This window comes from Notolabrus celidotus, chromosome 12 (assembly GCF_009762535.1).
Source record: "Notolabrus celidotus isolate fNotCel1 chromosome 12, fNotCel1.pri, whole genome shotgun sequence".
NCBI lineage: Eukaryota > Metazoa > Chordata > Actinopteri > Labriformes > Labridae > Notolabrus > Notolabrus celidotus.
In genome coordinates this window covers 14,555,061-14,581,076 of record NC_048283.1, presented here as the reverse complement: position 1 = coordinate 14,581,076, position 26,016 = coordinate 14,555,061, and the positions used below count along the sequence as shown (strand labels likewise).

Here is a 26,016-nt window from a genome sequence, read left to right as displayed (position 1 = left end):
TTGGACAGAGAGATCAGATTGCATAGGGTGGGGGATACATCATGGATTCTGAATGTTGGACAGCTCACCACTAACATGTTTGTCTCATCTCATTAAAGAAAACAAAACACACCTGTCATCACAGTTTTTATCAACAACAAAGTATTTTTAGCTTTACAACGTTCTGTTGTCAATGAAAATGTTTATAATCTATCATCATAATTTTCATGAATGAAACTAACACTGTTATGATATGTCTGGTAGGCGTTAATGTTAACTACTGAGATGAATGCCATTGATTTTGAATGGACATCAGGTCAACCTCAAGTGGAGGAATTGTACCTGACTATCTCCTGTTTTTTTCTTCTTTTGTTATTTTCCGGCAAGAATGTATTTATTTTTCTTACATTTTATGATTTATAATTAAATTGGCTAACCTAATAACTTTGCATCATCTCAAGTGTTATAATTACTCATGATCAAATATTAGCATGCTAACACGCAGAAGGGTGAAGATGCTAATCATTATTTCTTGTTAAGCATCACTCTGTTAGCATTACCACTGTGAGCATATTAACATGCTGACGATAGCATTTGGCGCAAAGTTAATCAGTGTCAGACCAAAGCCCTACAGAACTGCTAGCACAGCAGTTGAGTCATTCTTATTAGTCTAGCTATCCAGTGGTGGACAAAGTACACAGCTTCATTACTTGAGTCAAAGTATAGATACTTCAGGACAAATATTACTCCAATACAAGTGAAAGTTGCTCTGTCAGATTATTACTTGAAGTACTTGCTTTGAAAATACTTAAGTATTCAAAGTACTTCTTAAAAAATCTAAAAACTTATTTTTTTTCAAAATACATGAATGCAGTCAAGAATACATAGGAGTACATTCTGCTACATTATGTTCATCTAGAAACTAAAACTTGAAATCTAAAAAATATACCATGGAATAAAAACAGCAACTAAGTTACTCCAAGCACAGACAACTTAGTTTGAAATATTCATCTGGAATTAAACAAATGTTACGTAGCTCAACAAACTTTCTCAGGTTGGACTGTGAATGTTTGTAAGTTTGGGCAGAGTGGGAAACAGGGAGAACATTTCAAACGATACGTATCATTCTTAATTTCAAAAACCTCTCACACGGGGTGAAGATATTGACATGGGTGCTCAGGTGGAGAATTATAGCCATCATTACCACCTCTAAATGAACTGCCTGATCTGAGTGAAATTTGCTCTGTGTTTGCTCCATGTTCAACCGTGGAGACGCACGATATACAGGTTCGACTAAACCACTGAGACAAACAGAACTACACAAACACATTTTACTGTCTTAGGGATCAGATTTCAGAAAAGAGAAGGAAATTCATTAGCTGACTTCAAAGCTAAAGTAGTGAGTAACTAGAGCACTGATAGAAATGTAGTGGAGTAAAAGTAATAAGTATCCCCAAAAATAATACTCAAGTAAAGTACAGATACTCAAAAAATGTACTTAAGTACAGCACTCAAGTAAATTTACTTTGTTACTGTCCACCACTGGTCATGTCTAAATTTCTATGTAGTTCAACGGGAAAAACCTTAGCTGTTTGAATTTGACCACAGCAACTGAGATCAAAGAAAGAGAGCTAGCTGGTTGTGTGACTCTGCACCACTGTTAAGCAATCGCACAGGGAAAATCCATTGTAGAGTAAAAACGTCAACACTACATGACAAACGAACCCCTATAATCCACTGAGCACCACAGACTGATGACTTATAACACTGTAAGAGTATTCAATGGTGGATTTCCCCTAAGGCAGTAGCTATAGATCCGACTGGAACTTGAAATAAAAGTAAGCCAAGCAGCCAGGTCTCTTTGATTTGTGTCTCTGCTCACTTCCTCCTCCTGTTTTTATTTCTCTCACTGTCCCCTCTGCATGATGCCATAACGACAGTCCCCTCATCCAAAATCACCTTAGTGAAGATCCATTTCATTGCTTTGATTTGGAAATAAAACAGAATTCAGAGCTAGAAACAAGCATGGATGAGGGAGAGAGAGAGACGGGGAAAAAATAGAGAGACAATCTTGGCCTAGAGCTATGAAAAGTTGTAATAGATGTTATGTGAGCAGCAGGAGAATAAAAAGCATGTGGGCGTTTATATGGAATTAAGACTTTTAAGCTATTACCATATTGTCTAAGGCTTCTCAGTTTCTTACAGGAATGCATTGGTTTTTCTCAAATAACATCCTCATATAATGCACATAAATACGGTTATACAAGTTTAAACAGTTGCTAATATAGCTTGAAAAATCAGAAACACAGAAACAATACAATTCCTGTTGTCAAGAAACTTAGCTAAAGTAAACTTTTACAATAAGTATACGTACATTATCTATCACTTACAGTATATCTACTATACTGACTATACTTGTTAAAGTTTAATGAATGAGCTGTGCCAATGTCAGTGTGCATCACATTGCCCAGGGGAAAAAAGAGAAAACCACACACACACACCAACACACTGAGGCACCTATTCGCTACAACATCGTGATCACTGTTCATGTATAACTTTACAGCAGTTGCAACCATTCTTCTGTTTAAGTGATAGATATTTTCTTGAGAGTTTAATATGGCTTTATTGGATAGGAGTGTCCTGGTCTCCCAACTGTGTGTGCGGAGTGGGCAGGGCTTACCAAAAAGCGTAGTTAATCCTTTTGGTTTCATTTTCACATAGTTAAGCGTCAGGACTGGTATGCCTTGCCGGTGAGTAATTGTATACTGGCAGTGCTGATGTTTCAAACAAGAATTAATGTAAACTTATGTGGGATCATTTTGAGTTGTGTTCTGTGCTTATATTGCAGGTTTACAACCTAATTAAGAGTCAAATAAGTTCTAACCACCGAGTGTCGGTTGGCAAGTGTGCGTTTGATGTGTACCAGTGTGCAATAAAAGTAAAAAGAAGGAGACTCCAGTTGTGTCTGCTGTATCTGTTCTGACAACCCTTCCAGAGGGGAGTTTATTAAACTATAGCAGGTAGATAAGTAAAATCTGGACAGTTCAAGTTCATAAAGCTAATGTTACTGAAGTCTGTCTTCAGGATTTGGTTTAAAATACAACAAGAGAGGAGAGTCTCGATAGCCTCTTAAAATCCTAAGATACATCAGCCAGCCGAGAAACAGGTCAAGGTGAATAGAAATGGAAGTGCACCTCACATCTCCCACACAAAAGAACCAAACTCTTTGTTTACAAGCCCAGAAAACATCAAAACAAGGAGCTACCAAAGTGCAAATTGCAGAAGGGACACAAATGACAGGGGAGTCAGGAGAAATGAAAGGATCCTTCTGCTCCAGTGTGCAGGTCCACTGACATCTCACTGTCATCCTGAACTGTCACTGAGCAACAATCATCTGTTGACGTGTATCTGCCTGTTTCCCACTATACAGTCAGTCAGAGGCAATCCGTCAACATGGTTTGTAAGTCACACTCAAAACTCAGCACAGATGCACTGCATGATACTGCACATTTATATGGATGGCTGCCTTTTCAATAAATCAGACAGAGGCGGTGCCAAGGTTGCCCTGGTTGGGCTACAGCACTGCTAAGTATTCTATTAGTCCTACCTCAGCCCCACCATGGACAATTATCAAATGAGCAAAGTGGTTCCATTTTCATTTACTTTTAAGCACTACAGCTGACCTGGTCCAGCAGCCCCTCCATGTCCCCAAAGCATGATGCAATAATCATGACAATCTATCTTCTGGATCTTCTGGAGCACATGCTCAATGCCTTGACACTTTTCCAAACTGATATAATGATCACCAGCACAATATGTTCTCCTGACAAACAAGTAACTCTGGACACACACCTTGCAAACTGCAGTACATATAGCTTACATAATAAGTGACAGTGTAAAATTGGAACAGTCTTGTGTAAGGATTTGTTGTACCTGAGGTCAATTTAAAATTCTGTCCTGCTGGCAGAACAGAAATGTAGTCTTCCTCATAAATTATGTCAGGACAAACATTATTATATTACAGCTTCTACAATAAAAAAGAGCTGTCCATCCCTGGTAGTTTGTAATGTATGGTTCATTTGTAGAGGTACCAAGAATCTTTCTGACGCAGTTTGTTGCTCAACTCCGTTCCTGTAGAGGTGCCATAAATGTTCTTTCAGTAGGTTTTCCTTCAGTCTTTGCTCTTTTTCTGCTCTAACGCAAGCACCGTGGATGCAATTATTTTAAGTGTTCTATTTTAACCCCAGTGTGTGTTAAAACTGTCTGCCAATCAACTGAGGCAATTTTGAAACCTTACATTATCCCCTATGCAGACATTTTTTCAGTAGAGGAACACTATGGTATACTGTGCCAGCAGCCTGTGAAGCACCTTTTGTTTCACTGAAATATGGCACTTCATCCTTCCTGCTGTACAATCAGTTGTTTTACAGTAATCTTGTCTTCTATACATTAGCAGGGGACATTGTTCTTTCAGCCTACAAAGTGTCTCCAGTCATTTGTTTACTGCTGTTCTTTGGAGCTCACAATAAAAAAGCTGTTGTTTGTGTGTACATCCTGGAGGAGAAATGTAATGCTACTTTTGTAGATCAATAAAAACCTTTGTATTCTAATGTATTCCACTCACTGTTCTTATCCGTCTTCCTCCATTAGCAAACATATGGGCAGAGTGCCTGCGATGGCTGTTATGTAATTAATAGTCATGGTGGGACCATAAAAATCAGGAGGCCTTACCGTCTTGCTGATTAAAATATTTAAAGCATGAAGAACCCGAGGCTTTTATTTTGGTGCAGGTTTCTGCAGATCTTTTTGTTGATACTTCTTCGCTTTTATTTCCTCTGGCAAATGTTTGTGAAAAACGAGCTCTGCCTTTGTGTTCGTGTATGATGTGTGGGTACATTCAAGCTAAAGAACAGTTTCAACAATTATCCTTGACTTTTCCTCTACCCGCATGTAATTAATTACTGCCCAGAATAGCAGCCCTGGGATCAGCTGCTAAGAAAATGAAAACACATCAGTGTGAATGCAATGCCAGCTGACTCTGGCTGTGCTGCTGCTGCTCAGCACACTGAGACCCTGCACTGCCATCCATTTGCAATGACAATCATCACGGCGTGAAAGCACTGGTCTCCAATTCTATTCCAGAGGGGGATGTGCGTGTTCACAGTCCCCCAGTAATCCATATTCACTTCCTTAATTGGTTCAATTAGTTTTCTCAGATACTGTATGAATTTTACACTCTGCCTGTCCCCAGATAAAGTCCAGTTAACGTATTAGTGGGCAGAGGTTACAAATTGGGTTCCCAGCGGTGAGGCTTAATACACGCAGGATTTGAAGTCATTTATGTGGTTGAGTGGGCTAAAAACTGTATTGCTGACACAGTAATGAGGGAACACAAGCATTTTGGCCTCACCATTGAGTCTTAGGCAAGACTTACACTTGTGGGAATTCAATCACAGACACACAGAGACACACACACGCACACTCTATATCAGAACCAGATAGCTACACAATGGATTGTAAATGTGCATGCAATAGGCTATTATTAGGTTAATAACACTAAGACACTCTTTACTTTGCTCACAACTGATCTGTAAGGATGTGTAATGGTACAACCACTACTCTCTCTCTCTCTCTCTCTCTCTCTCTCACACACACACACACACACACACACACACACACACACACACACAAGCACACACATACACAGGCACACTCATACAATCTCCTACTGGCTGAAAGTGGACCACTGTTTGATGTCATTTAGAAAAAAAAAGAAACTGAAACACTTTTTCCGGAGGTGTTTAGTTAAAGTGCAAAATAATTTTTCACCCTCTGAAATGTTTTACTTGTAGAAGTCAATTCTCGATACGTTTCAGGGGCAGCAAATTCTGGAATATGTATTCCAATGTAGCTAAAAATTGTTTATCTTTAAAATGTTATAAATGATGATTAAAAAAACTTTTAACTACTGATACTTAATATACTCATCATGCTCAACTACATAGAGTAGGTGTCCATACACATCATATTCATATTTTGTACTTTTGAATTCTGTTGATGTAATAACTGCATTTATATTAATTGTTAATTTTGCATATTCTTATGTTATTTTATTTTTAGCATCAACTGTTGTCTTTATGTGTCAATTTAGTATTTTTTAATTCATTTTTTATATTAGAACACTATTTGGGTGGAGGCTTCAAATAAGCTCTCTGAGTTTTCTGCCTCTTCATGCACATTCTATTATTAATCTGTGCAAATAAATAAACAATAAACATAAATTTCAATGTTTTCTTTTAAAAAATGCCAAGACAGGACTTAACATGCTTTTCTTTGTTTCCTATCAAAGAGAGGACCCCTACAACCGACAATGTGATGAAAGCAAACTCAACAGAGATATAAATAATATAAATACATGTTGGACAAATTGATAACTATACATTGTTTTTAACTTTCAAACATGTGTTCATGTGACACAAATATTCTGTAAATATTAAAAAGACTTTAATTAAAATTTAAAATGACAGTAAAGCTCCTCTGAGAAGTCTTTAAATAGAGATGAAACACATTGAAATTCACAGTAAAGCCGTTTTATGACCCACAAAAGCAAACTTGACCGTTAGCTTCAGAATGACAACTTCTAATATTTGTGTTATTATTTGTCATCTAGCACAGAGCATGGATTTTTAAAGGCGCCCTTCATAATCAGACATGTTGACCTTCCGGATTAACGTTATCTTTTTAATTAGAAAATAAATTCACTTGTGGGACGTTATTGTTATTCACTTTGTAATGTCAAGTGGTAGCTCCACTATGCTTGCTCCATTCATCTTCCCAAAACTCTCCCCTTTGTGTGTGATGTCCATTGAGTCTTTTTGACTTTAATGAGAGCACAGTGAAAGTGAAGAGGACAATAATGAAGAAGTTACGCTCAATGTGGGTCAAATGAAACAATCAGAGAGGTAAGGAGACGTGATTGGAACTGAAAGGGTGGTATCTGTTCTGCTCGTCACTGCCAGCTCAGAGAGAGCAGGAGGGAGCTGTCTCCAGTGATCACACACAGATCTATGTTCTGAAACTATTATTTCATTACTGCGCAGCTGATATACTGCACACAAGTAATTTCTCCTGCTCATGTTATTCATAGCATGTGAAGATGCAGTCTATATTCATACAAGGCCAAGTTGATGTCTATTTTAATACAGAATATAGGTGCTTCATGTCTATGAGAGGAGACGAACAGATATAAAGCCCATCTGTTTGCCTGTTTTTCATGCTCTGTCCCTTACTGCATAAACAACATCTGATCTGATCTAATCTAATCTCCATGCTTAACCTGATATAATGCACGTCTCCACATGCTTTCATAGAACAAGCAGGAGATGTGACCTGTGAGCAGTTCATCAGCTGAGCAGTAACAAGACAGAAGTTTGATAACATGGGTCTGAGTGTTGATAACAAAGATTTATGTCATTTTTTTCATCTTGAACAGAGACTCAGTCTGCTGTGTTGTCCCTTTTAATTCATTAATAACTGAAAAACTGTAAAAGAACATCAGGCTTCCCCATCCAGCTTAGTTTTATCACAGGTCCGGCTGTCAAAGAATTCACTTCTTTAATCCTGATGATGTGCATGATCTTCCGTAGTAATCGCAAATTAAATTTAAAATGTAGTTCTAAGGGATATTCTTAAAGCTTTTCTCAATATATAGAAATGTATTGTGTTTTTGCATTGTTCTTTAATAATAGTTAATTAAAAAAAAACAAAGTTGAGTGAGCCTTTAAAACTTCTCATTTCTCACCAGGAGAAAAGCATCACCTCAGGTTCAAGGTGTTCTGGTTTCATTTGTGTGCATCTTCATTATTGTCATTGATGACAACGACTGTGCACTGCATTATGTTTTCTGTCATAAGGACTATCAACAGTCCCATAAGGTGCATTTCGACCAAGAGTTCAGGGTCTTTTAGCCCCCAACTACTTTACCCTGAACTAAAAGGTTCCTGTGCCCCCATTGTTGTCTGCGTTTCGACCGCGGGCTGAAGTCCCGGGTAGATTGTCCAAATCAGGCCAGTGACGTATGGAGAGAAAAAATTATATTAAATAATATTTTTAAATCTTAATAAAAAAACTAAACTAGTATGCATTCCCAGTGTTATGAGGTGGATGTTGGACTGGGTGCTGTGCTGGCGTAAGGAGAACCAGGCCAGGAGAGGCCCATCTTGTTCCTAAGTAGGAAACTGTTTGACCGGGAAAGGAAGTATTACACTATTGAGAAAGAGGGTCTAGCTATTAAATGGGCTATTGACTCTCTTCGCTACTACCTCCTCAGAAGGGAATTCGTGTTGCAGACTGATCACCGCGCCTTAAAGTGAATGCATTCTATGCAACATCAAAACGCTCGGATATTGTGGTGGTGTCTGGCCCTCCAGCCATACCAGTTCACAATTAAGCATTGTCCGGGTAAGAAAAATTTGATTGCTGACTATTTCTCAAGGTTACCTGAGATGTGCTAGCCAAAGAGAGAGGGGGTGAGAAATGTCATGAGTCCTAATGCCCCATTATGAGTTTGTGTTAATGCTGTTGTTTGTGTCAAGAGGAAGGTGCACATTCCTCTTGATTCCTCCTTATTCCTCACCTGAAGTAGGTTCCACTGTTTGGGGAGCTGCTGCCTGATTGGCCAAGTGAGCAGGTGACCAGCTTTAAAAGAAGCTGCAGGAAAATGGCCGCGCTCTCTACACTGCTGTGTGACCTGAGGCCAGAAGAAGAGCCTTTGAACCTATGTTAACTTTTCTCAATTTTCTTTTGTTATCACAGGGAACCCAGCAAACTGTGTGTTTTCCCTAAGTATAACTGGCTGAATAAACTATGAGCCTAGACTTCAAGGAACACCTGGTTGGAAGTTTTTCTTCATTGTTTCCACTCACACTGCCTGCTTCCCACAGTATAACACCCAGGAACTCCCTCTGTGTTTCAAAAACTGTGAAAACTCCACAAACACTGTTACTTTCAACCGAAAGTCTCAGGACCTTTGCAAAGTACTACTCCCCAAGCAGGGGCTTTTCAGGGGGGAGATTATCTACCCCCCTGAACTAAACTTAGACCCTGGTTCCTCCGGTCGAAACGCATGTAGTTCAGGGGTAAAGTCCCTAGTTCCGGGGTAAAGTTCCTGCGGTGGAGAAATGCCTATAGTCTCCTATTTGAAAGCAGCATCCCCTCTGAAGTGTGCCTCAGGTTGCAGGATGCAAACTGAACAGGGGTTGCACTCATTAAGTGTCAACCAATTTTGAATTTCATTTGTTCAACATGCTGACAGAGTAATGCAGAAACTTGTTTCATAACCCATTTTGTCATCAATATATTTCCATAGGCCAGATAATGAAAAATTATGTCACAACAGCAGAAAGTCAGATTAAAACTTTTCTCATTATGTCAGGCTTTGTTTTCAGTCTTGGTTAGACAAAGCTCTGCTGCATTTTTTTAAAGTGTGTATTTTGAAACATAATTGTAATGATTAAGAAAAGGATTAAATAGGTTACCACTTTTTCTTTTTTTTTCACTCGAGTATTTTATGTCCCTCTGTGTACATGCTGGAGTGTGCCTGTCGCTCCACTCTTTAGAAGCGGGAACATTTATCACTGTCTAGCAGCTAACAGGGACTGCAGGGGAGCGTAACTATTTTTCCTAGGGTCCTATGTTCCTCCGCCCAATATCCTCCAAATATGATAAATTAAGGAGACCTTTCAAAAGGTTCAGTGTTAGCTGTAATGTTTTCTTCCTGGTTCAAATGATCAATGTATCATCACAAGCAATACGTTGAAATGACATGTCAACAGCTGCATTATTTAAAGAGACGTTTTTGTAAAGATCACATCAGTTTGTCAGTTTCTATGATCTGGTCATTTATAATAACACCCAAATTACTGTTTATGATTATACAAGGCTGCCTCTTGCTTTTGAGCTAGCATTTTTATTTCCCATTTTTCTACTGCACGCCTCCTCACCTGCACCCACTCCTGTGACCACATCACCCCTGTCCTCCAACATCTTCATTGGCTCCCAGTTTAAAATCCTCTTCCTCACCCACAAAGCCCTCCACCACCAGGCCCCTTCCTACCTCACTGACCTCCTCCGCCATCACACTCCTTCCCGTAACCTGCGTTCCTTACATGCCAACCTCCTGTCTCCACCTCACAGAACCAAGCACCAAACCTGGGGGGACAGAGCCTTCTCCGTAGCCGCCCCCACCCTCTGGAACTCACTCCCCTCCCATATCCAAAACTGCTCTGACCCTTCAAGCATTCAAATTTCTTTTAAAAACTCACCTTTTTAAGTTAGCTTTTAATTTGTGATTGTACGGTTGTTTTGTTTGATCTATGTTCCTTGTTCCTTGCTTGTATTGATTTTAAAATTGTACAGTGTCTTTGAGTGTCATGTAAGCAAGAACTAGTACAGCATGTGGTGTGTTTTAAAAAGTAAGAGCAGAGATATGTTTCCAATGCAGAATGAATTTGGAAGAAAAAATGTCTTTGCTCGCATGATTTTAAAAGATTCTACAGATGTGGTGATTCAAGCATGGACCTGATGCTCTCTGATGCTCCCTCTTACATCCACGTCTTTAATTTGAGAAGAAGAAACTCTTATATGGCTCTAAATAACTCAGTGTGGCATCTTGAAAAAAAAACGTATTCACAGTACCTTTCAAACACTGGGACTAATCCTAAATTAAGATATAGGTCATGTAAAACATTCTGATAATCTGTCATTGAACTGATGAAGCTGGATTACAGTTTGGCAGGCAGAGAGTTTTCCTGTTACAGACAATAAAACAGTTCATGACAGAATGTCAGCTCTTCTTTTGTAATATTTATTTTCTTTTGTCACCTGGCCTCAAAAATATGACTGACTGCCAGCTGTTAAGGATTGGTATCTATTGTTTTATGCAATACATTTTCCGATCCGTGTCACACAGGACTCCAGTTGTTTGCTGAGCTGATGAAAATGTTTGGAAACACAGCAACCTGCATAATGTGCAGCAAAACACTGGGTAATCAGGGCTCCAATTATTTCTGGGAAGCTCCGAGCTTAACACACAATTTGTGCTCCCAACATGACTTAATTCACTGCGCGTTATTTTAAAATCAGTGCAGCTACACATGTTTATCTATTACACACCATCAGTTATATTTTTAGACGAGTGAAATCACAAAGCTTTCAAACAAATCCAAGCTCAGTGAGACTGTGAGGATGTCAACAAGGTACAATTCCAACAACTATTTGACCTTTGACCTCTTATTTTGGAAAGATGGAGGAGTCCCTCTGAATCCACAGTAACAGGTCCCACAGAATGAGCTCACATTAAATACTTCAATTCAAGGTCAAGTCAAAACATCAGCCTGCTTTTTTGGTTGTAATTCACATTGAACTGAACATTTCCTTTGAAGGTAACTTTTGACAAAGTGAATGGGACCTCTGCAGGAATATTTATGTTGATATTTCTGTCCTCATTCAGCTCTCCTTCTTCTCAAAGCCTTGCAGATGACACACCTTTAAAGGCAAGGCAAGGCAAGGCAACTTTTTTGTATAGCGGCTTTAAATTAAAACATTAAAAGCATTGGAAACATTCAGACAAGCATAAAAGAGCACAATTAAAACGACAAATACAATAAAACAGAAAAGAAAAAGATAATTAGAAATATATTAAAAGTAAATTTAAAATTTGCATTTAAAGCGAGTTACATTAAGCTAAGATAGGAAGGCAGTGGCAAATAAAAAAGTCTTAATCTTTGATGTAAAAGAGGTGAGAGTTAAACTTCAATGAGGAGATGTGCTCACCAGCTCTGTTGTCATCTGGATTGGAGAACAGGATCTTGCTCCACTTTTCTCCATCAGAGATGGTTTTGGCCCGGTAACTTCCCAGGCTGCTCTCACATCTGTCCTCGGTGTCTGTCATCGAGAAGAGGTGAAATGTGCCTGACTTTTGACTTGGATTGATTTGATTTGACGTGTGTGATCAGGCATTCCCTGGCATCACTTTTGCTGTTGAGCATGAATTACTTCTGTAAAGGGGTTTTGACCAATCAGGTTAAAGTATTTATTCCAATACATTTAACACAGTATTTCTTTAGTTAAAAAATGATAATAACTGTTCATTTCCTCCCAAAGTGATGGAGCGTTGAAACTATGTCACAATAAAAAAAAACGTCACTGGTGCCTCCCACTGGAAGGAATCAAACTTTTAAAAACATGTCATCATGGTTAGTCCCACCCTTCTGTTTTGATATTATCTGAAAAACAAACATCGGTAGAATTAATTCATATATTATTTTTGTGTGTTTGTTTATGTTTGAGCTGGTTGAGGTCCCTGTGAAGGTGTGATCAATTTTAAACTGCCCCTAATTATTAATATTCTTACTATAAGGGTTAACCTGTATTCTGGTTCCCTTAGTTTGTGGCCTTGTTATAGCCCTGCTGTTATCTGGAGTTACAAGCCATTCAGAGTAATGGAAGAGTGTGAATGACATTTTAAAGTGACTTATTAAACACCCAGCGCGAGTGCTAAAATTTAAAGAGGTGGTATCATGTGTTTTTTCATATATCCAAAAATATATTAAGTTTAAACATCAGTTGTTAGCACTTAACATTTTGTTTCCTAGTTGGTAAGCCTGTGTTGGAGTGATCACAGGATGAGACTGCAGACTGATCTGAATAGCTTGTTCAAAAAGTCATGTAATAATTATACAAAGAGGCCATCATATTTGCTTAAATTGTGATGGCACTGATTGGTGAATCTCCTTCAATGAGCACAAGAAACAAACAGAAACGCTCTTTTATGCATTTTGGATTTTTTTGTCACCCTTCAAACTTTTTGGGTAGGATTCAGGGTCCAAAACTTACGGTCATGTTTCAAAATTTGTCATTATAATATGCTACTTTGTAAAGAAACACAACTTTGCAGCATTGCAACTGTGGAGGAGGCTTCTGGAGTGCTGGTGGAGTGGGGGATTTTCCAAGCTGTAAATCAAATAAAGCTACTACAAAGATATCAGATAATATAATAAAGATATAAATCCAAGAAATTAACATAATACCCCCCCTTTAAGTAAATAAATTGTAAGAGGGTCTGATACAAAAAGTAGACCTCCGAAGGTCCTCTGTTCAGTCGAAGGTCCACTGTTGGATATATATGTAACGCACACACACACACACACACACACACACACACACACACACACACACACGCACACGCACACGCACGCACACGCACACACACACACACACACACACACATTGAATCCTCATAAAGCAGTGTTGGCTTATGGAGTAAGCCATTAAGTTAGTGACATGCTAAACTATGTGACTTAATGGTCACTATACTTTATTGGCTGATTTAAAGATACTGCACAGCAAAGTGGGGACTCGTTTGAAAGTCATTGACACGCACATGCACGCCACGCACGCACGCACACACACACACACACACACACACACACACACACACACATACACACACACACACACACACACACACACTGTCAAACAAATGAGGCAGTTGCATTACTGTCTTTCTGGTGAATGGAGAGTGTGTATTGATCTGGAGGAGAAGCTTGTACATCAGTGTGGTTAGGCAAAATGCCATTAAGGTGGAGGAGGGATTATGTTGGGATACGCACAAAAAAAAAAAACACACACACAAACACACATAGACACACCTTTGTTCCTTTCTTTAGCAGAATAAACTGAATCAGGTTCAACTTCCTGCTCTTTAAAGCTCTGACTCTAAATGTGATTCTTTTTTTTTCTTTTCATACTTTCCCCCACGTTCCTTGCAACTGTCTCCCCCCCCCCCCTGTCTCTCTCCCTCTCCCTCTCTCTCTTGTGTACCCAGAGGTGGCCAGCTCAAGGTTTCACATGAAAGCATCAGTGCAGTGGAATACAGTGCAGAGGACAGCGCTGCAGCATGCTCGCTGCAGCATGCTTGCTGCAGCATGCTCGCTGCATCGCTGCAGCTCTTGAGAGTGTCTCGTCAATTTGTGGGGTCTGACGGGCGAACTGGGAATAGGTAGATGATTCAGCGCTACAGGGTCAGGATCTGTGATAATGTACCATGAGGAACATTTCCATATAATGAACACAGTACATCTTCTTAAGAGGCCCTCTTGAGGAATGAAGATTAGGATATGCAGATAAAAAGGAGTGAAAGAAAGGGAGATCAAGGCAGATTTCAAGAAAGAGAGAGGAGGAATAAAGGAAGAAATGGGAGAGAAAGAAGGAGTAGAAACGGCAATAATGACAGAGAAAATTTAATGGGAGAGACAAAGAAGTAAAAAGAGAAAGAGGTAATGTTAATGCAGTGCAGTCGGCAGTTTGTGCTCCCTCTGCAACACTTGTGAGCACTCCTGGCTGTGTTGAGCACTTGCTCTTTTATATCAGCCTCCTGCTGCTACTGTAAGGAGAGGCATTGAGATAAAGAGATTTGCGTGCATGTATTTATGTGTTTATGTGTGTATGTGGATGCATGTCTGCGCGCCCTATGTTGGGAAGCTAACAACAAAGTGTCGTGCTGGCTCCTGATTTGTAGGGATAAAAGAAGCCATAATGAGACCCATGATGTGAGCTTTTTAGTTCAACATTTGAAGCAAGCTGCCATGTCTGTCACTCAAAGGAACCTGCACGTCTCCCCATGAAAAGCCTGGACTCCTGCCCTGAAATCCTGAACAATAAAGTGATACAGAGATAACAGACATACACACACATGCCCAGCTCACAACCTTGCATCTGTTAAACATTCATTATTCTCCTCCTTTGTGTTCCAGAGAAAAAAAGCTGAGAGCTACTATGTCTGTCTCTCTTTATGTCCACTGCTGCTGGAGCCAGTGCTACAAGGCACACAAGTGTGAAATTGGTGAGTAGATTACATGTGAGTGCTGTGATGGGCCAGCAGCTGGTCCATCTTTGCAGGTCAATACTGATCAAACATGGCTGATAATATGTGCACTGAGTCCATTTCTTTGCTTATCTGGGGAGATATCAAGACGTCTACTCACTTGAATGAAACTGCATTTATTGGTAAAAATCCATTACAAAAGACTTTACAGTGTGATTTCAACATACATTTTCAGCTTGATCTTTTTTACTTCATTAAAAATTAGAGTTTTTACAAAGAAGCCAACATGAAATAAGAAAATGTGTTTTCAGGAGAACCCATTCTACTGTAAATGTTTATCAAAAATGAAGCTAATAGTCTTATAAATGCTCACATCATTGACTTGTAATTGAGTTTATCCCTAACTTGACCCATTTGCAGCTCTCAGCTAAGCGATCAAGGAACCAATACAATGCCTCACTGCCCTCTGTCAATACACCAGTCTGACCTATTGGCTGAGGTGGAGATGGGAGCCAATCCATAGCATTGACAGCCTCCATCGTTCTCCTCTGCTTTCTCATTAGATCCACTCTATTAAACTCCTTATGCATCTGTCTGTAGGCTGCTGGCTGGGGGCTGAGAAACAATCGAGGGCCCTGTTGGTGGCCGGCGAGCTCCTCTGTGGCGCTGAGAGAGAGTGCTGAATTGCTCTGAGTTTACAGGCTTTTGAGGACACTGGAAGAATTTTCAAAGGGCAACTGTAGAACTTGACTTTGAGCAGGCACAGAGTTAATGTGGGTGTTTGTGCAGCTTTAACATGTTGTTCAAAAACGTCGTGCATAAAAACAGAAAATAATTTCTGTAGTTGTCTTGATAGAATCAGTGGGAATTAAACTTATTTGTTATAACAGAGAGATGTGTTTTTAGATCAGTACTGCTCTAGTGTCAGTATGGTGAATGTGGAGCTGGCCACTAATTAGCTTATCTTAGCACAGAGACTGAAAACAAAAAGCTAGAAATGGAAGTAAAGCAGGCAAATAATCAGGGCAACTGGACTCAAGAGAGATCCCTTCAGTTTATCAAAGACACTGATGCGTGGACTTGACATGAGGCCAAACATGGCTTTTCCTGACATTTATATGGACCTGATTTAAGAGCCAAGCAAGCATGTAAAGGAAAGCATCCAGTGAATTACTGTGTTGTTTAAAAAATGTACAATATTAACCATCTAATAAAGTGTTGGTGCCTCTAATTCATTTCTAAATTGAAAACCACACACAGTACAACTCTTAAACTGGAACAATAAACATGATTTTAAGCTGCACAGGCAGGAACGGAGATCAGGTCTGATACTTTAACCCTCCTGTTATGTTGTGGGTCAAATTGACCCACTATTTTAGGCAATATATGCCTTTCAAACCAGCTAAATGCAGCATAAAAAACTGGGCAGCATGTGACAGAAGAGGTGTCGTGTTAATTTATCAATATCACTTCATTAAAAAAAAAGGGTAAAATAAAATAGACAAAAATCTATGTCATGTAAAACTATTGTATTTATATTTAGGGCTTTGCAATATACATTAAAACAAGTTATTAGCATGAATTTTAATGAAAAACGAGTGAGTTATCCTCATTGAATCATGATATGTGAGAATTAAATAACACCAATGGTCTTAATCTTGATTTAAATGGTTAGCAATTGAGTTAAAAATTTGATTTAAAAAAATGTGTATTGGAATTTTTTGGGGTTCTGACACTTTTGGATAATTGAATATGCCCCAGGTCAAATTGACCCACGAACATTATTGCTGTTCCAGAGAAACGAACATAACAGGAGGGTTAACTGAATGAAAGTACACAGACATTACTGGGATATTTGGTCATATAGAAGGCAAGCTAAATCATTGATGTGATTTCATCTGAGATAAATACCTACAGATTCTTTGGTTTGAACCAGCCATGTAGAACCGACTGTACAGGATATTAGGACCAGCTTCAAAACATAATCCAGTGTCCTTAGATGCTGTGATCAGTCTTTTACTGCACAGATGATCTGCTAAAAGTGTTAATTTCGCTGAAGTAAACACGTAAAAACATGAGAAGGGGGACTGGAGGTTGTAATGTATTCATCATTAACTGAATACAGATGCTCTGCGATGTGATGCATACAGTATGTGCTACTGTAGCTGCATGGCTTCAAGCTGTAGCTTTGTTAACATAAAACTAATATTTCTGATGTTTCTATGTGCATTTTATTTTAGCTAAGGATCTAAACTGCTCACAGAAAACATAATCAAGTCATATTTAGTAAAGAGGATGTTGTTTTTTAACCTGTTGAAGCTGAATATAGTCTACAGGATGATCACCTGGTTAGGTTAAAAGAAAATCAGGTTCATGACTGAGAGAACTCTGACTTCAGAATCAACAGACCCGGTTTTTACCTTCAATCTTGTTTTGTTGTACACCCTTCAGCCTTTCATTAAAGTCTTTATGCGGTTTGAAGCTTCCAGGCTGTACACTGGGTGGAGGCGATTGCAGGGACATTGCCTACTGTAATGTCATTTGCATACGCTCTTTATTTAACAGATATGAAATCAAAGTGTGATTAAGTTTTCCCTGTAAAATAGCCTTTTCCTCAAAATGTCTGCTGTAACATAATGCCTCCGTCACTGTTTGCACGTGGTTTGTGTTGATGTTTGAGAGAAACCTCACATGACTCTAGTGAATGTTGACATTGATGTCTGAGTGTATGAGCGGTACAGTGTATGTCCAATTGTGTGTGTCTGTGTGTTTGAGGCGTTATTCAGGGGTGGAGTTGAGGCGAATGGGACTTTGCGGCACAGAGGGGGCAGAAGGGTCAGACATGGCTGCTGTCGTCACTCCCATCTTCTTCAGGGAACGCTCGTCTGTCACAGAGATGGAGCGAGAGAACACAGGACGAGGGGCAGCCGATGGGCCTGTAAAAGACAGATAGTGAGAGAGGTAACACAGATTAATTTCATATACCATACCCAGAACTACGGTGGCCCTGAAGGCCAATAGTAATAAATATTTTGAAAGCGCAAAATATAAAAAGGAGCTTGAGTTGATAGTGCAATACTTCAACAAGGGACATACATATAGTGTGATTCTTGAAATGCTCTCCTCATATCATGGAATTCACATATCAATTGGAACCCTTAAATCACGCTGCTCAGACTACAGAGAAGGGGCAGATGTTCTTCATTGAATTTCACATTTCAGGGGCAATATTGTAACGGACGGCCGTTACACAACTCAAGCCGTTACACAACTCAAGCTCCTCTTCCATCCTGGTAAACACTTGAAATTTCGCGTTGGCTCTGCTATTGCGGTATCCAGTGTAAACAGGATATGATAAATGACTGATGCCGGACAGACTCGGGTTTAGCCAATCACAAACAAGTACCATGGTCCTACCCTTTCCGGTTTCTTGAATGTATTTTGTGATCTCTGAAATGTATTTTGTGATCTCTGAAATGTATTTTGTGACTCTGAAATATATTCTGACCTCTGAAATGTATTTTGTGACTCTGTAATGTATTTTCGTTCTGTGAAATTTATTTTTGTTCTGTGAAATGTATTTTGCACATTTGAAATATTTATTGCTATTGGCATACAGAGCCACCATATAAAACACAAACTGAAACTAAAGTAATGAGATGGAAAGATGAAAAGGAATAAAAGAGATGAATGTGACATGAAAGAACCAACAGGTTAAAGATAAAAGAGGAGGAAAAAGCCAAAGTGGTGCTAAGCAGAAGAACAGAGGGACTCTGTGTTTGAGTTTTCAATTAATAAGAGTAAACTTAAGATCTGTGTCATACACTTAGATGCACATTATCTAAATCCCTTATTGGTATTCACCTCACACACCCCACTTTTTTTATTAGACTCTCTGGAGTAAATGACATCCATTACTTTTATTACAGCAGATGAATGAAATGAATGAAAACTGCGAGCAGGGCTATGCAGAGATTAGCGCAGTAGCAGTGCTCAGCCTGTAGGGGGTCATGGCGGTGCAGCGAGCTGCAGCAGGTTGAGCAATGACTGCAGATTTGTTGCAGCTTGATATCTCTCATCATCACACACAGAGGGAGAGAGAGAGAGAGAGAGAGAGAGCAGGCAGCTAGATGCTACAGGCCATATTGAGAATTCTACCTTTGATATCTCTCCCATCCAGCTGAGGTTCACCAGACAAGCCAGTAGGGGGCAGGGTGACCACATACACACACATACACGCAACGCACACTCACAACACATATGCCCAGACACAGACCCCCACCAGGGTTGACATTTGCAGCTAAGTGCTGCAATGGCTGGTTATTTATGTTGAGAGGGATGGTGATGGGGAGAGTTCAGCAGGTGGCTGCATTACACTGTTTATCGGAGCGACGCATTGGCATTATCACTTCATGAGCAAGCCCCCCCCCCCCCATGCACACCCCATACCCCCCACATCTGTCTTTTTCTCTTCCTTTTCTGGGCTCACACCCTCTGCTTCTCCCTCCTCGCTGCTCCTTGTATAGTAAAAGGCCTCCTGACTGCTCCTCTCTCCCCACTCTCCCCCCCTCACAGATGTATCGCCAGCCATCTGGGTACTTGGAGGGCAACAGTGACGGCTCTAGTAGTGGTGCAACCAGCCTCTGATCGCGCCCATTAGTGTTAGCGAGTTATTCATTGATATTTCTCTGCAGACTGTGGACAGCAGTGGAAAGCACAGAGAGCTAAACAAAAACAATATACCTGCTCAGACTGGTTGTTAATTACTGTACTAATGAACTAAGAAAATGTGACATAAGTGTTCCTCTCTGTACTTCTTTGAACATCTCTGCTCCTTATTATGCTGAAATGAGATACAAGAATAATTATGCTTGGCACAAATATACATTTCAAAACCGACTGTCCTTTTCATCTTCACTCCCTGTTTTCTTCTCTCTCTCTCTATACCTTCACGGCTCTCGCTTCCAGCTGTATTCCCTCCTCCACCCCCCCACCCACCCCCACCCCCTCTCACTCCCCCTTGTCTGCCTCCCTCCTTCCTGTCCTCTGTGGTATTTCAGTACAGCGCAGGTCAGGAGCTGCAACCTCACCTGTGTTGTTCTGGCTGGATTTGACTTTGCTGTTGGTCTTCTCTTGCATCGCCTGCTCGTACTCTCTCACCTCCTCCAAGCTCAGGCCTGTGGGGAGAGAAAAGTACACACACGCACACACACACACACACACACACACACACACACACACACACACACACACACACACACACACACACACACACACACACACACACACACACACACACACACACACACACAGAGTATGGAATACGAGTTCACTTTTACAGGATGTGCATTGAAGCTACAGTCTTCCTTAGAGTGCAAGTACAACAGCAGTGTTCTGATTGTTTCTGCAGTATGTACAATGTTACACACTGACTCTCTAACCCACCATGCCATTCGTCGATCCATGCAACAGCTTGCCTGTGGCCGACCAGAAGAATGTCCTGGATGTTCTGAAATGAAACCAAAAACATAAATACGACAGGAAAAATATAACAGATACATAGTGCTTTGAATTTGGAAGTATGCACACTGTAAAACATTATAGCCCCAATTAGTTATATCCATTAACGTTTTTTCTTTAACTCAAAGAGCCTGAGGAAGTTTTAGACTTTGAACTAGGCTATATGAGTTTTGGAATGTAAAAATTGCAAGAATTAATTGTTTAGACAATTTAGATATGTTGTCATGTTCAATGAACTAGCTTTTTCAAGTTCTAAGTTTAAAAAATAAAAGAAAAAAAGAAGCGGGAATAGGGGATTTTGATATCAGTTTATATCTATTTATTAAGGTTAATTTATTTTCTCTCTATTATGTTATTTTACACTTTTCCTTTGGCTGTAGGAGGATGCATATAGTGCTGTTGATAGTTTAGTGAATGGAAAGGTTGGAGGCTTTTAAGTCAAGCCAATTCTTCTTCGTCCACCATCCTGCCGACAACCTTTTTGGTTTTGTTCCTTTAACATTTGTATCACATGAAAAAAACAAAACATAAAAAGGTTGCACAATATTATTTTCTTTGTGAAGTTATCTCTGTTTTACCTGCTGCTAGCTAGTTTGCACGGTTAATAATGCTAGCTTGAAAACCACGATAATGGTGGTTTGTGATTTTAACATAGCCTACTGGTATCCATACTGTCAAAATAACTGATGCAGCTAAGTTAAAAAAATTAGAAACAGAAATTCTCCTAGCTTATAAAGACAAGTAAAAACAAATTAGTTAAGTTATTTTACCTTAAGAAAAACTTGAAATTTACATTGAAACAACAGAGAAATTTGTTTTTGACTAACTAAGACAAGTTTTATAACTGCAATAAAACTATATAATTCATTGTTTTAACTTGCAGTATGAAGTTGAGTCAATGAAATATCAGAAGTTAATTAACATAACTTAAACTACAATATTGTGACAACTAGTACATTATAGTTAAATCAACTTTTTGAACTTAAATTTTGGATTTGAGACAAGGCTCGTTTTGAAGTTAAATGAACTTACATTTTCAAGGCAGCAGGGGAACTTACATTTCCAAGTTAAACCAGCTTGAAATGTCTTACAGTGCAGGTGTCACATTAAGCATTATGTTATTGTGTCATAGTCAAAAGAACAATTAAACCTGTTTGATGTTACTTAAATACATAGCCTAACGGTTAAGTCGAACCTGTCTCAGCAATGTTATTGTGTGATTGCTAGCATTAGTCAAAGTGAAAGCACATTCCTGTAAAGCTCATGTTAACAGTAACAGTGCTGGGAAAAGGGTGTTGTCAGATTTGCTCTGAGTGCTTTTGGTTTATGCTACATTACTTTGCTTTACAGCTGACTGTTAACATGTCAAACTGAGTTCCTTTCCACATGTTTATCTTGTTCCATCCACCTCCACTGTGTGTAACCTGTTTTTTGCGCCACTAGAGAGGCCCTCTGACGTCCTGTAGCATAAAACAATACACTGGCTCTCCTAATTAATCTGACCCTACTGTGGATCCCATAAAACTCAGTGCAGAGGTCATTTAAGGCTAACAGCCTACTTGGCAGTGATTTTGGTAATCATACTAATGTCTGGAAATAAATGTGGCTAATGATTTATTTGTGTCAAAATTCTACACATAGCACGCTTAAATTACAGATCATGACCAATTTGGATCATTATTTTACTCCAGACCTAAGAAATGAAAGACTCCAAGCTAAATAAATCAATGTTTAACAGAAGCAGAGTACTTTATCAAATTCAATTAGCTTTAAATTCAATTTTTTTCCCACCTTGCAGTACACCTTTAAGGGTTCCTGACATTAATAACAGATCTTATCTTCATGCAGCCTTCCCTATATAAGGAGGAAAGCATGATGAGAAGAAAAGCTGTGTCTCACTCTGTGGATGAATTCCTCGGTCCTGGTCTGGAAGCCGTACACCTCGAAGCTGCACTGCACCCTCTTATAGGAGCACATAATGGGCTTGTGGTCGTCTGTCCAGCCTTTCTCCAGAGGCCCCCGCCCGGTTTTACTGGACTGCCAGCGACTCAGGTCCTGCACAGAGCAAACAGTGGGTCTATATGTTTTTTGCTGAGCCTGCAAAAGCGTTGGCCCTTTGGGGCGTCTTCAAGGAGAAACTATGGATGTTTATAGTATCTGTGTAATTGTGTGTGTGTTGCAATACGTGTGTGGAGGTGCAAGCAGATTGTTGCTCAACACAGCCCATAAGAGGAAAGTGTGATAACACACATTATTCATCTGTGACCACAGGATGATTGGAATGTGTTTGTGATTTTTATGTTCTCACCGTGTCACTTACTCTAACAGATTGCGTTTTGCGTTTATGTTTGTATGCGCACTTGTCTGCATTTTCTCTGTGTCTGGCCTGTGAATTGACCTTTTTCTCTAAGGGCTTCAAGGGAGTAGAGAAGTGTAAAATGTTGGCAGGGAGGGAATGAAAAGGCAGATTTTAAAAAGAGGTGTGTGGGTGTTTTACTGATTTTAGCTTTTCAGTAGCAAAACACAGGCCAGTCAGTTAAAGTCGGAAAAGAGAAGTGTGGGTTTCTGCACTTGGACATAAACAATTGTGCATCCATATGTGTGCATTATGAACATTGATTATTATTTTATTCTGTGTTTATGTGCAGAATTAGATCTAAAAATGAAGATTGTGGTCACCATATTGGAAATGTTGACTCAGACTAACTTGCAGTCAACCTAAAAATGGCAAGCTTTTGGCCTCCTGGCAAACAGCGACAATGCAGCCATCTGTCAATCAACTCAGCCACGCCCTTGTTGATGCCAATCTTTGCAGGAAACTTCCTTGTATATGTTTCAAAACAGATGAGATAAAAAAAATTGTCACCTGTCATGAGAGGTGGACAAAGTACACAGCTTCATTACTTAAGTCAAAGTATAGATACTCCATGTCAAATTTTACTCCAAAACAAGTAAAAGTTGTTCAGTCAAATTATTACTTGAGTTAAAGTACTGAAGTACTTGCTTTTAAAAATACTTAAGTATTCAAAGTACTTCTTAAAATACCACAAAACGTTGTATTTTCACAATACATAGGTGCAGTCAAGAATACATAGGAGTACATTCTGTTACATTCTGTTTATTTAGAAACCATAACTTGATTCTCTAAAAGCTATACATCGAATTAAAACAACAACAAAATGGACAGAGAATGTTTGTATGTTTGGGCAGAGTGGGAAACAGGGAGAACATTTCAAACAATATGCATCATTCTTCATTTCAAAAACCTCTAACACGGGCTGAAGATATGACCATGGGTGCTCAGGTGGTGAATTATAGCCATCATTACCACCGCTAAATGAACTGCCTGATCTGAGTGATGCTCTGTGTTTGCTCCACGTTCATACATGGAGACGCACGATTATACAGGTATGACTAAACCACTGAGACAAACAAAACTACACAAACAGATTTTACTGTCTTAGGATCAGATTTCAGAAAAGAGATGGAAATTCATGAGCTGACTTCAAATATAAAGTAGTGAGTAACTAGAGCACTGATAGAAATGTAGTGGAGTAAAAAAGTACAATAATTGTCTTCTGAATGTAGTGGAGTAAAAGTAGTAAGTATACCTAAAAAATAATACTCAAGTAAAGTACAGATACTCAAAAAATGTACTTAAGTACAGTACTCAAGTAAATTTACTTTGTTACTGTCCACCACTGCCTGTCATACAGTGTGTACGAAAAGGACATGAGCCATTATGACCAAAGCTGTTTTTTGTACCAGGATGTTAATGTGCTTATCTTGCTGTAAAAAAATGACATTTTAACACGGCTGTCAAAGGCAATTCCTGGGCCACCAGCCCAAGTTGACACTCGTGGAACTGCAGTTTTTTGCACTTTCGCAATGACAAAATCAGAGGTTGCTGCATGGTAAAACTAAAACTCTTGAGCTGTAACTCTAGAGCTTATGAGAAACTGGTAGGTCAGTTTTTTAAGTGTGAACAGCACCAGGCACTTTTCCCTGCTTCTAGTCTTAATGCTAAGCTAGGCTCATTTGCCTCAGATATTGGCTCAATATAAAGAAAACAGACATAAGTTCGATCATCATTTAACACATCCTCCAATGCAACTGAACACAGCTTTTCCTTTGCAACATCTCAAGAGGCTCAGTGTATCTCAAGCTCTACAATTATTTGTGTTTGTTTCGATAGCACATGCACATGTTTGTGTACTTGTTGCAGTACTGTATGTACCTCTGACTCTTTGTAGTGCTTCTCTGGGATGGGGTCACTCAGGATATCCAGGAAACTCACATTCTTTTCCGGGGTTGGAGTGTCCCCAAACACCTACAGTCAAACAGATGGGGGAGGTCATACAGTATAATGAGCACATCAAAAACTTACACACTTGACAAATTCTCTCACGCACATGCAGTCACTCACTCAGTGGAAAGAGTAGATGAGTAACTGTGTAGAAAACTGAGGTCACACACCATAACACCCCTCGCTATATCCCACCCTGAGGCCCTTGGAGCAAATCACAGTGGAGCAAAGAGAGGAGAGTAGAGACAGAGAGAGCAGAGGAGGGAGAGATGAGGAGACAAAAAAACAAGGACGTATGGGGGATATTAAAGAGAGGGGAAAGAGGAGTTATGAGAGCAGAATACACTTTTCCTTGAGAGGGAATGGAGGGAAGCCTGGGAGAGTGCACTTTTATCTGACCTTGTTTAAAATGTGTTCTAAAGCCGCACCGAAGTTGTTCATTTCACAGTTGAAGACTAACAAATAAGAAAAACCCTGTTAGATAACAGCCTGCTACGCTCCCATGGTCCTGTTCTTGGTCTGTGTCTACCCAAGGTCTAGCTTCCTCCATCGAAATGTGTTGCACAATCTGCATGCATTGTGTTGCTTTTCAGTATGTGTGCGGGGCATGACGCTCTCATGTTTTCCTCATTTTTGTCTCTCTTCATGTTTGGTGGCAGTGTTATTTAAAAAGACAAAGACAGCCTCCACAGTGGTGGAGGTTATATTCAGAAACATGACTTTAGTAAAAGTATGATTATCACACTCTGTTACAACTTCTCGACTCACTATTGATAAATCCACTGTTTCAACATCAACCCACATCTGTAACCTTGGCATCATTTTTGATCAGTCCCTCAACTTTCAACAACACATTAACAATATTTCAGAAACTGCTTTTTTCCACCTCAAAAACATCGCCCGTCTCCGCCCCTCCCTTTCCTTCACTGTCGCTGAATCTCTCTTCTACTCCTTCATCACCTCAAGACACGACTATTGCAATAGCATCCTCTACGGTACACCCAGCACGCTCCTCAACAAACTACAATACATACAAAATTCAGCTGCACGCCTCCTCACTCACTCCCGCTCCAGAGACCACATCACCCCAGTCCTCCAGAACCTCCATTGGCTTCACATCACCTCCAGAATACAGTGCAAGATCCTCCTCATCACCTATAAAGCCCTCTATAATCTAGCTCCCTCCTACCTCACCGACCTTCTGCAGCCATACAATCCCTCCCACAACCTCCGCTCCACCAATGCCAACCTCCTAACCCCTCTCACCAAACCTAAGCACCGAACCTGAGGGGACAGGGCATTCTCTGCCGCTGCCCCCACCCTCTGG

At 39.8% G+C, this 26,016-nt stretch overlaps 1 protein-coding gene across 3 annotated transcripts in view; it reads right to left on the bottom strand.

Moving 5' to 3' along the window:
• Nucleotides 1-15,019: 15,019 nt before the first annotated feature.
• Nucleotides 15,020-26,016, bottom strand: part of pitpnc1b (phosphatidylinositol transfer protein cytoplasmic 1b) — a 72,990-nt gene continuing 61,993 nt past the window's right edge. For all 3 annotated transcript variants that reach the window (XM_034697166.1, XM_034697167.1, XM_034697165.1), the window contains 5 exons: nucleotides 24,621-24,713; nucleotides 22,283-22,438; nucleotides 20,309-20,372; nucleotides 19,954-20,040; nucleotides 15,020-17,799 (listed from right to left, as the gene is read on the bottom strand). In XM_034697166.1, the coding sequence (XP_034553057.1) occupies nucleotides 17,642-17,799; nucleotides 19,954-20,040; nucleotides 20,309-20,372; nucleotides 22,283-22,438; nucleotides 24,621-24,713 (558 nt within the window). In that variant the 3' untranslated portion in view covers nucleotides 15,020-17,641. The remainder of the gene's footprint in view (nucleotides 17,800-19,953; nucleotides 20,041-20,308; nucleotides 20,373-22,282; nucleotides 22,439-24,620; nucleotides 24,714-26,016) is intronic.